At 35.3% G+C, this 12649-nt stretch overlaps 1 protein-coding gene across 3 annotated transcripts in view; it reads right to left on the bottom strand.

Annotated features, from left to right (window-relative positions):
- gulp1.S (GULP PTB domain containing engulfment adaptor 1 S homeolog) overlaps positions 1–12649 on the bottom strand; it is a 119013-nt gene that overhangs the window by 57610 nt on the left and 48754 nt on the right. For all 3 annotated transcript variants that reach the window (XM_018239029.2, XM_018239030.2, XM_018239028.2), the window contains exons 2-5: positions 11488–11541; positions 7163–7224; positions 5215–5286; positions 1574–1672 (exon numbers count right to left, since the gene is read on the bottom strand). In XM_018239029.2, coding sequence (XP_018094518.1) covers positions 1574–1672; positions 5215–5286; positions 7163–7224; positions 11488–11515 — 261 coding nt within the window. In that variant the 5' untranslated portion in view covers positions 11516–11541. The remainder of the gene's footprint in view (positions 1–1573; positions 1673–5214; positions 5287–7162; positions 7225–11487; positions 11542–12649) is intronic.

The raw sequence follows: 12649 nt of genomic DNA, 5'->3' as shown, positions 1-12649 counted from the left end.
GTAGCCAAAAATCTAAGTATTTTTTATTCTAATCCTTCACTCGAGCTAAGTAAATGTGCCCCTTAGTCTTAAAGGAACACCTACTGGATTGGAAACCAGAGCAAACAGCAGTAACGAAGTACAATGGAATGTATAAAGGACGACAGAAGTGTGGTCTAGAAACAGGCAGGGTTGGTCCAGGCAGAGTTCAAGCAGAGTCGAGATTCAGGCAAAGGTCAGTCCAGGCAGAATTCAAGCAAGGTCAGGATAACAGGCAACAGTCAGTAACAAAAGACAGACCAAAAGCGCCGTTTTAGGTTGCATTTGAAATCATTTAGCAGAGCAGCCTATCATTTTCTGCACTTCTTTATATGTATTACTCTCTCGAAAAAACTTTTTAATCAAAGTATGCTATTCTTAACAATGTCTAGATGAACAACCCATTTACTCCGATTTTCAGACAGAAATGCAATATAACTAGCATGCACAACATTTGCTGCCTTCCTTCCTTAAATAGGGGCTGTAATTGACACCTGTTTTTTTTTTCACTGAATTAATGACCTCACTTATTAAACTGCACACTCAATTAACCCTCAATTAATGATTTAATTACAAGAATCAGCAGCATGCATGTCATGACTGTTGGGTCTGTTGGTTCTCTATTAATCTACTACACCTACTAGTAAATTATTTTCCATGTAGAAATATAATTTCTGCCAAAAACAGTGACTTGATCAGGTTAGTGATGTTGTACTGCTATTATTCTGAACACATCTGTATATCAAGTATAAAGTAAAGTAGTATAAATTAGTAAGTACAGGGATTAGTTGCTAGCCATTTAAGTGGATACATATTGCATAGTTGCATAGAAATTAGTGCAGTCAGTAGTACACATGAATATTAACTGCAAATTAAGCAAGCCACATAAATAAATTGTATATTATTTGGATCGAGAGGTGTGATCTGAAAACCCTGCATTATAAATACATGCAAGCATTTCCCCAAAATGGATTTTGTAGGAGTAAGTTGAAATATCTTAAGTTGAATTTCAAAAGTCTCCTTCTTTAATTGATCTGGTATAACCTTATTTATATACAGTAATATTTCTAATGCAATTCCATTTGACTGACCATCAGCTATGAATAACTGACCTGAAATCTTTACCCATAATATCTAAAAGTAAACAAAATTCCATCATTTGATACATCTTCCTTTCATGGGCTCTTCCAAACATAAAAATCAAAATTGTTGTGAATGGGAAGCAACCCACAGTGATTTCTTAACTGCTACTTGTAGCCGTGACCTAACCTCCTAGTATTCCAAAACACTAAACAGCATGTAAACATATCTAGCTATACCAAAACAGGACCAAATTGCAGGTTACTGGTAACATTAATAAATGGCACTGCTAATTGCATACCTCCATTAGTGGAACCGCCCTTTCTGTGGTTCCCAAGCAATATATAACAATATTATAATATGTAACAATATTATAATAAATATCAATATTATGAAAAAGTGAGGTAAATAGGATGAACAAGCAAAAGTAAAATAAAAACGAAAAAGGGGCATTTTCAGTAAATGGGTTACTTACCTTTGTCTTAGGTTCTAGAATTTTCACACCATATATTGAAATCTGTAGTTCAACCTTTGGGGTTTTCTGGCCTTCTGATTTCTTAATATGTCTGGAAAACTAGCATAACAGGAAACACTTAGATCTGGTTGATCTACTGGCTTAAAGGGAACTCCAACTATAAACATTTTTATTTGCACAATGAAATTATGTTAATTAAATTTTTTTAATGATTTTCAAGTACTTATTTGTAAATGTAACTACACCTGTGGTTGCAGGTGGCAGCAACTGGTTTCTGCTACATTGCTTCAGGAGTCAGAAGCGGATGTAAAGAATGTAACAGCCAGACTACTTTCAGATTTCAATGTTCAATTAGTGTATATTCGAAAGTCAGTCAGAAAGTCGTTTAGAATTACATCTTCCTTCATTATACAAAAACATTTTGAGGATGGTGTTTCTTTTTAAAGAGGAAGGGTGAGAATTACCCTTAAAAAAGCTTTGCCAGTTCTGGAGGAGAAGTATGATTTTAAGTAGAGTTCCCCAGCCAGCACTGCTGAATTGTAGCAACTCCAGTTGATTGGAGTCAGGAAAAGTGAGTGAAATCCCTTGGAGCACTCAGAGTAAAATCAGGGTATGCAGGAGACAGACACCTGGTTTCAGAGATAATTTTGTGATGTTATAGTTTACCACAAAGAAAGGGAGCATATTTTTAATTTCTGTTATTTTTTAAGAAATCTGCTGCTCCTGTTTAAAAACAACTGGCACCCAAAATTCTCAATATGTTAGTATTATAGTACAGCCTTGAAAACTTTCCTCTTTTACAAAATAAGATTGGAAACTTTACGGCCAAAAGCTGACCACATGGTGAATTAATAAAATACTATTGTAGTTACTCTATGTGATTGTGGTTCTTGTTTAGAAGTAAACATTTCAAAATCAAACAAAACCTGTTTCCAGCAAACATCCCAAAGATTTCAAGCAAAACAAAACTGCATAAAATGGTGGCGAAAAAGTATGGAATTTTGTCTCAAAGCAAAAGCTCCATCTTGTGGTTTCCTTATGATAAAGAACATAATGGTGAGGTTAATGTACAGTATCTAGTTGGACCTGACAATAAGCTACACATTTCAAGATAGTTTAACGGTAATATTAGATGAGCTTATCACAGTTATGCTGTTAGCATGGCATATTCTCTCAACCATTGTACTGTGTGTTATCTTGACCAACAGAAAGGATAACTGGAAGGAAGGCCAGAAAGGAGCAGATTCTAAAAAAAGCTACCATATTGGAAGCTACTTTGTGCTACTGCTGTGTGTGCGTCTGTTTTTTAGAGGGATAAAAAAAACTAAGAATGATTGGCAAATGGGGTATCCTACTTAATAATGCCTTGATAAAGTTGCACCCACAGTGACTAAAACACATCGGCTCATCTTGTTTTTTTAATTGTTTGAATTGGTTGACAAATCTAGTGTAGGGACTGCACTCCAATGATGAAGTTTACTTGGTAGTAGACATGGAGACAGAATGACAAAATAACTATGGTGCTGGCTGGTAGATACCAATATTGAACCTCTACCTATAAAAAGTGTCACCCGAGTTACTAATTAACAGCCACAACAAGAGTTTGGCAATCTAATCAGTATAAACGAACTTCTCCTTCTATACTTATAAAATGCTTTTAAATACTCAGTGAACAGTTTCTTACTCAGGCCATTACAGTCTGTTCTCATAGATATTCTACCAAAGTGTAGGCCACAAGTAGTTTTAATTACTAATTTAATAATAAATGTTATATTTTATTAATTCTCCTCTATAACATATGTCTCTTTGATAGGTAATCCAGACCTGGCTGAATCATTATTATTCCTGTGTACATTACTATGATGTGGTCACCATTTGTACAATCTTTTGTTTTATTATAGGACAAGTAGCATTTCTGCATATATACCATTTCTCCCATGGTGTGGTGCAGAGCTTTCCTGTATCTCATTCTATTCCCATTTTATACATGGATTAGATAAATTATGTAGCTTGTGCTGAATCTGTTTTAGTCTGGCCTTTGGTACTGAATTCGGGGTCCCCCTGGTAAGATTTTTGGCCACCAAATAATTTGCTGTTATTATCTCTGTACTGTTCAGAGTTGGTAGAAGGTTTCTAGTCTATCTTTAGTGTTAATTATTCACTACAAAATTAGGGCTCTCTACTCTGCTTCCTGTAATGGATTCCCTGCATTACTGCACTCTTCTAGTAATCAAGAACTGGTCAAGAGTGATTTGGGGATTGCACTGCGATTTGGGTTGCACTGCAGTATACTTGCATGGAAATTGACTACAACATTATACTTTCAATTACAGTCACTGCCAGCTGCATCATAATGTCATGTTGATCAGATGCACTAAAATAAAATTATTTTTGTCTGCACCATAAAGGTCAGCATTGATAATAAGAAAAGCGCCCTAGCACAACCACACCCAAAAATGAATGTTTCTGTAGCCCATTTAAGACAAAGGGTAATTTTGAACTGTGGCAACGAAAGAGCAAGGTCTTCTTTTGTTCTTTTGGAACAAGTACCTGACAATATTTAGTGAGATCCAAGGTATATAACCAAGTGGGCATATTCACATTTTCTTCAAAGTTACTGTTAGATTTAATAAACAGTTTTTTACTTTTTGGCTTATGTATATGTCTTCTGAAATTGGGATCTTTTTTTATTGTTAAGAATGACCAAGTCCTTGCACCAGTAGGCGAGCCCCTCAAAAGGTTTTTACCCTTCCTGAATAGCATCAAATACTCTCATCATCAACTGCCCCCTTGCTCCATACCTAAGCTGAAAGAGCAGAGTAGAACAACAGGATTGGGGACCACCGTGTCTGGCCACGCCATGTGTTCATGTTCCACTGTGCTGATTGATGAACAGGAGCATTGTCACTGGAAACCAGTGCCTTATGTAGTTCCAGTGTACAGGTTCTTTCTCAGAAGACAAACTATGAGAGCCTCCAAAGCAGATGTGACACAGCCAGACATAGTGACTGCCAATCCTGTTGTGCTACTCTGTACAGGACAATAGGTCAACTGATAGGGTAGCATTAGATGGAGGGACACTTTTATTAAATTGCATAGGAGGGTTTTGTACTGTGCTGAGGGGATAGTGTTCTATACAGTAGCTGAGGCTACACTGTACTGTAAAATGCTGGGGCCACAGAGTGTCATGGAAACACTGTTGTCATGCTGTGTCATAAGGTGCAGAAGCCATTGTCTCGATAAATTTTGGGGTCACTTTGTCATAAAATGTTGGGAGTACTGTGCCATATATGTTGGGGCCATGTATAATAAATTGTTTTGGCCACACAGCATCATGAAATATCATGAATTGCTAAGGATAGGCTGCATAATGAAATGCTAGGGTCACTGTGTCATCACATCTTAGTATTACTGTGCTATGAAATGCAGGGGACACATCATCACTCAAGTTCTAAAGCATTTTGCTTTTACAGTAGAATCAATACTGGACCTGTTGGTGGGCATGTAGGTGTGTGGGGTCTAATGATACTGTAGGTGAGGCTACCTCTATACCATCCCTCCATGTTTGTTTTTCTTCAGCCGTTAGATTCCTTTGCAATTATGTGAGCTGCATAAATTAAAAAAAAAAAGATTATGTTTACCTTAAGTTTCCTTACTGATTCTCTTACAATCTCTGTACCCTTGGGCTGCTCAACTTCTGTACATCCAAGAAACTGCAAAATAATTCACCAAGGATTCATTTAAAGAAACAAATATTTCGAAATGTGTTTTTTTATTTATTTATATTTCACATATTCAGACAGACACAAAGTTATGTAGAACCAAAAGTTATCAAAATACAAATGTCCATGAAGTAACTTCCTAACACTTGAACAGGAGTAAAATTGAAAATGTACCACTCTGAGGCTGAAAGCCATTTGCAGATTAGAGGAAGCAAAATGTGTCAGAAGTGGTGCACAAGATGCTGGTTTCTTAATAATGATCTGGGACTGCCCCCAGCAGTTTAGGATACGGCCAGGATTCATCCTTTTTCAACATGATTTGGAATGCATGTACCTAGCCGGATAAATTCAAATCCTTAAAATCAGGTGACTTTTTGTCACACAAACAAGAAATTAAATAATTTTTATCCGTGTGTGGTTCTCTTTTGCACTTCCCTCCCCTTAAAGGAAAACTATACCCCTCAAACAATGTAGGTCTCTATAAAGATATATTGCTTTAAACAGCTCATGTAAAACCCTGCTTCATGTAAAGAAACCATTTTCAAAATAATATACTTTTTTAGTAGTATGTGCCATTGGGTAATCATAAATAGAAAATTGCCATTTTAAAAAATAAGGACAGCCCCCTGGGATCGTATGGTTCACTGTGCACACAAACATACCAAACAAACTATACATGTTAGGTCACATGAGCCAATTAACTTTAGCTTCCTCACTTCTTCCTGTTACAGTTAGAGTTGTAGTATTTCTGGTCATGTGATCTCTGAGGCAGCACACAAACCATCTCGAAATGGTGGTTCAAGGCAAGAGATGTAAAAGGTCAATATTTAATTAAATATATATATATATATATATATATATATATATATATATCGGTATGATAAGATTCTTTAATAAGCAACTTAATTTTAAATAAACTATCTGTTGCTAAAGTATTCATTTTGGAGGTATAGTTTTCCTTTAATTTGATTCAGGATTTGGTCGAATCCCAAAATAGTGAATTCGGTACATCCCTTACAAATACCTTGCAAAATAGTTATGTCTCCCAGGGGTAAGATCCCATATAACATGTCTCATAGGTGTCATAGATGACATAATACCCTTAATACAAAACTATTGCTTAGATCAACAAAAAGTTAGATATCATGAGGTGGATGAATCCTAACCATCCAACATTGCATTAATGGGTACACCTGGAAGATTCTACATTACCACTAATCAATAATGATGGGCGAAACAGCAAAAAGTTTTTGAAACGCATTGAAGTCGAAATAATTTAGACGTGTGACAATTTTGACAACAGCGTCAATTATTATACGTGCATCTATTTTGTCCATATGCAAAAGTCGTTAAACCAAATAGGATTGTTTTACATCCAAATAAGGATTAATTATATCCTAGTTCGGATCAAGTACAAGGTATTGTTTTATTATTACAAAGAAAAGATCTATGTTTTTATATTTTGAATTATTTGATTAAAATGATTAAAATGAAATGAGAGATGAAATTTCAGTAATTTGGAGACATCTGGATAATGGGTTTCTAAATAACAGATCCCATACATATATAGAACTATGCTATTATTTATTGCCAATCTCATTAGTAAATTATAGGCTTAGGGAAAAGTTTTACCGCAGAGCTTGGCCAAACATAACTAAAGATTCAGTAAATGGTTCTAATTTTAATGTAGTCATATTGATTTAGCTGTAGGCTCGGGGGTGATATTAACCTTTTTGTTCAAATCTAATGAACAAATTCCCATGATCATATTTCAGAATATATTCCTGCACTGTTAATGTCATCTTACTCATGGAAATGTCTTCAGACAAACAAAAGCACAAAAAATAAATGTGAAAATAACACTTACTTTAGCATTGTAGGCAATAAAATGCTTTGACAATGTTTCTGGAGTATGCATCCATGATTTATCTAAAAATAAAAGTATAGCGCAAATAAGTCAATATAACAAAGTCTTCAATCATATGCGCCACAATTTGGGGTTTTACACAGTATGGGGCAGATTCATTAAGGGTCGAATTTCGAAGTTAAAAATACTTCGAAATTCGACCCTCGAATTGAAATCCTTCGACTTCGAATATCGAAGTCGAAGGATTTAGCGCTAATCCTGCGATCGATCGATCGAAGGATTTTTCGTTCGATCGAACGATTAAATCCTTCTAATCCAACGATCGAAGGAAAATCCTTCGATCAAAAAATCACAGGCAAGCCTATGGGGACCTTCCCCATAGGCTAACATTGACTTCGGTAGGTTTTACCTGCCGAAGTAGAGGGTCGAAGTTTTTTTTAAAGGGGAAGTACTTCGACTATCGAATGGTCGAATAGTCGAACGATTTTTCGTTCGATTCGTTCGATTTCGTTCGAATTCAAACGAATTTAACCAATTCGATGGTCGAAGTACCAAAAAAATACTTCGAAATTCGAATTTTTTTCATTCGAATCCTTCACTCGAGCTTCATGAATCGGCCCCTATGTGTATAGTAAGAGCATAAAATATATTGTTAAGAAATGGTATAAAAATAAATTAAATAGACTGGAGTAATGTCAAGAACATTTCATATAGGGGCAGATTTATCAAAGGTCGAAGTGAAAATTCGAAAAAAAAAAAATCGAAAATTCTAATTTTGAAATTTATCAGGTACTGTCTCTTTTCTCTTTCTCTAAAATTTGACTTCGACCATTCACCATCTAAAACCTGCCTAATTGCTGTTTTAACCTATGGGGGACCTCCTAGAACCCATTTGGAGTAAATTGGTGGACTTTGAAAAATCAAAGTTTTTTTTTTTATTGAAAAACTTCTAATCGTATTAGATTGAATGTGTTATTACTTCGAATCGATCAAAAACTGACCTATTCGATCAAAAACTGACCTATTCGGCCAAAAAAAACTTTGTTTTAATTTTGGTTGGTTTTTTTTAATTCAAATTTGTAAGTTTTTTAAATTCGAAATTCGACCCTTGATAAATCTGCCCCACAATGTCTCTATTTCCATAGGTGGTTGTACTTCCCCTACAAAAAGGGAAACAAGTAATATAAAGGGAAAGAGTGCCTCTAATAATTTATGCACTTTTCATATATTTGAACAAATACATAAAAACATTAAAATCACTGCAATAAAACCCTCTATTAGACTAAAACTGATGCAATGTTGGAAGTATCCAACATCATATATGTGAACTGCCAGATACAGCACGTAAACTGCCACATATGAGACACAAATGTATGTGACTTTTGTGTGAAATACTTTATGACAAATGAGATCTAATTAGCTAGTTCACTAGTGAACTTCCTAGAAAATCCTAGGCTTTCTTGTTGTAGTTGCTGGGCAGAAGAGAATGTTTCTAGTTTGTGTAATTAGCATAATGTGTAATAATAACCCAGGGGCTGATGACCACTTCTTGCCACATTTCAGTATAGTGTTGGGCAGAGTGTGGATCTGCCTCTTTTGCCTTCCACTTCAGGAGGGACTAGATGTTGCTGGGAGCCTGGGACTTAGGCCCCAGTAAAGGAAAGGCCCCAAGGGGCAATACTACATACAGTACAACATCTCTCACTCACTTAATTCTGATCTTGCCCACTCCCACATCTTGTGTCTTATATCCTTCCCTTTAGATTGTAAGCTCTATTTTGGATTCGACCGAAGCCCCGAATCCTTCGTGAAAGATTTGGCTGAATACCGAACTGAATTTGAACCCTAATTTGCATATGCTAATTCGGGGTAGGAATGGAAAAACATTTTTTACTTCCTTGTTTTGTCACTAAAAGTCACATGATTTCCCTCCCTGCCCCTAATTTGCTTATGCAAATTAGGATTCAGATTCGGTTCGGCTGGGCAGAAGGATTCGGCCGAATCAGAATCCTGCTGAAAACCGCAGAATCCTGGCCGAATCCCGAACCGAATCCTGGATTCGGTGCATCCCTATTTACTACTTAACGAAGTTATTGCTGCAAAAGGAATGATTTATTATACAAATAGTATTTACATTTATTTTCTTTAACTGTGTTGTTTATGTAAAATTATGTCACACTGAAAACTAAATCTGCGTCTCAATGGTATGGAATAAAAATAGCAAAGAGAACACAATTTCAGTGTAGGACTTACTACTGAGTAAATTGATGAGATAAATACAAGGCACTGCATCAGATGACTAAAGGAAAGCAGTTGTCATTTAAGAAGAAGGAAACCTTCCCTCCACAGTGTCTTTCTTTGTGTAACTCCTTTAAAAATGCTGGTATACATGTAGTATACAGGATAATTAATCAGCTACACAGAACTGGATCTGTGCACCTATTATGATTAATGATTAAATTAGTTAAAAAAAAGTAACTGAAGCCCCTTTAAAGATATAGGCCCTAACCACATTTCAAGCACTTGTAATAACAGTTTACTAAAAAAAATTCCCAATACATTTTAAATGAGAAGAAAAGGAATAAAATATTAGGCACCCCCAGTGATTATAAACACTTACATGATACTACATCTACGTTTGGCTTTCTCTCTACTGCAAATGCACCTGCCCAGACTGGAATGAAGAGAAGACAGAAGAAGATGGCGCAGAAGACCTTCTACAGAAGTGCCCTGGGTTGGTGCAGTTTTCTGCTAACAGAAGCATTATAATCACTGGAGGATGCCTAACATTTTGGATTATATCTTTAGTTCTCATTTAAGTATTTAAGGTTAAGAAAGAATTGAATTATGGCATTTTGAGCTATTCTTTAAGATGAATAAGCAATCCAGTTTCATAAACTGAATGAAAAATGAGCATCCTGTTTGATGAATGTGTATTCTGTTTTCATCCGCTATTTGACAAATGAGCATTCATTTTTTCTACCTATCCAAGATAATGGTGAAATAATTCATACAGTATATGAATCTATATATATATAAATTTATGTAGATTTAGGAATAGATGTTGTAGAAATGATTTACTGTTTCTTATTTTGGCAGACTACTCGATTCTATTCAAAACCATTCTTATCACAAGAATTCTCTTTGGGTTAGATCAGTGAGAGGTGAGGGGATGCCAAAAAATAAATTATGTAAAAGTATTTAAGTTTGTTTATCCTTAAAACTTCAGTAAGTTCCTCCAGTTTAGTAATTTGCAAAACATGCAGTTAAAGGGGTAGTTCTCCTTTAAATTAACTTATGTTATAGAATGGCTCATTCTAAAAAACCTTTTCAATTGGACTTCATTTTTTCTTTTTTTAATAGTTAATAGGTTATCTTGCATATACACGGGTACAGAAAATGGATATGATTGATTTTACCAGTTTAAAGGATGTCTATACCAAGCTATTTTGTTTTTTGTTATTGGGGGATAATAGTCCTTAAACTTTTCAGGCCCAGTGAACCCTTCCCTGCAGAAAGATTTCCCAGAATATACTGCAACCAGTGTGTGTGTGTAGAGGCTGATCTCACAGGACTTATAATTTTCATATACAGAATAATGTACCCCCACCCTTTTAAAATATAAAAATATAAGAAGTCAACAAGGAATTCCAAGACCATATAAATGCACAAGGCTAAATGTCTTAAAGGAGAAGTAAAGCTTAACTAAAGAAGTAGGAAATGATGTACATTGTGTTTTGGGCTCCTATACCAGGCCAAGGCACCCACAGACCTTTAGCAGTAAAGATATGTGCCTCTGAAGATGCCCCTGTAGCTTCTTTTCTGCTTATTCACTGCACATACTCTGTGCTGCTGTCACTTACTGAGCTTAGGGACCAACTCGAAATATACAGTACACATAGACTAGAAATGTCACAATTTCAAGGCTGATTAGTAATTAATACAGATAATTACTACATGGAAGCTCAGAAACCAGTGCAACTAGCATCAGAATTTAATAATCAGCCTTGTAGTATCAGCTTATATTACAAGTCAACCTCATTTTCTGCTTGATAATTTGTGATAACCCCTAAGCTTAGTTTCTCAACAGCTGCTCAGAGCCCACTGAGCATGTGAGTGTCGCAGACACTTTCCAAGATGGTGACCCTCCTGTGACAAGTTTGAAGCCCTGGATCATTGCTGCTGTTGAAAAGCTGAAACTTTAGACTGGTACAATAAGTTCAGTATATAAAATATGGCATTTTAACCATTAATTTTTAGGGTTTCCTTCTCCTTTAAAATGACTGTTTGAACATTTGAATACTTTATTTATATAAGTATCTTACCTCTCTTCCTGCTGAACGCACGATTCATTTTGTATCAGACCACTGCACTCCTGTCTGAAAAGAGCCACATGAAACATATTATTGACTGGCAAGGTCTTCTATCCTGCAGTGAAAAATTCCAAACACATATCCAGATGTATGTGTATTGCCTATAGCAACCTCAGATGAGTAGGACCTTGCAAATTATATAGGAGACTGAAATTGTTCCATTCCCCCTCAGGCTAGTTATTGTTATAAATCTTATCTTAAAAACATGATCCAACAATGATGCAAGATGGATCATTCAAAACTTTCAGTAAAAAGCATACCTCTTATCATAAGAACTTGTAAATGAAATTAGATGGAGATAGAAACCAGGATTTGATTTGCTAAGAGAAACTAGGTTTATTTTTGCACAGCACTATATAACTAAAAATTACAGGTATAGGACCAGTTATCCAGAATGCTCGAGACCTCTCTGTAATTTGGATCCCCATGCATTAAGTCTAATAGAATATCATGTAAACATTAAATACACCTAAGAGGATGGTTCTGCTTCCAATTAGGACTAATTATATCTTAGTTTGAATCATGTACAATACACTGTTTTATTATTACAGAGAAAAACAAAATAATTTTAAAAATTTTGACTATTTGGATAAAATGGTGTCTATGAGACACTGTCTTTCCGTAATTGGAAGCTTTCTAGATAACTGGTTTCCAGAAAAAGGATTGCATGAAATTTATTTTCACTGAAAAAAGCAATGCCATTTGCATGAAGGACAATGTTATGATGAATACATAAATATTGCTTTTAAATATTTTTCAGCTAGCTTTTAGGCTGCTGAATATTCATGCACAACTCTTTAATTAAAAAGCTAAGCATCAAGATCTATGATCTGGCATCCAAACAAAATCAGCATAAAGTCATGTAGAACTTCCAGGATGAATATCAAAATAATAAAGAGGAAGGTGGTACAACAGAGCTCTCTGAATGAAAGCCAGAAAAAAAGTGTTTCTGTCACGTTTAAAGGTTTGTAGATACTCTCTTTGAGGAGCTGTGACTGATACCTTATTGGTTTGGATTTATGTGCTATTTATGATATTTTATTCATTTATCACTAAACCACACATCTTAGTGAGAATGCTTTCCTATAACTAGGTAAAAGTTTAGGATTCAAGT

This window comes from Xenopus laevis, chromosome 9_10S (assembly GCF_017654675.1).
Source record: "Xenopus laevis strain J_2021 chromosome 9_10S, Xenopus_laevis_v10.1, whole genome shotgun sequence".
Taxonomy (NCBI): Eukaryota; Metazoa; Chordata; class Amphibia; order Anura; family Pipidae; genus Xenopus; species Xenopus laevis.
The sequence above is the reverse complement of the archived record's forward strand: the minus strand, read 5'-3'. Positions and strand labels throughout refer to the sequence as shown.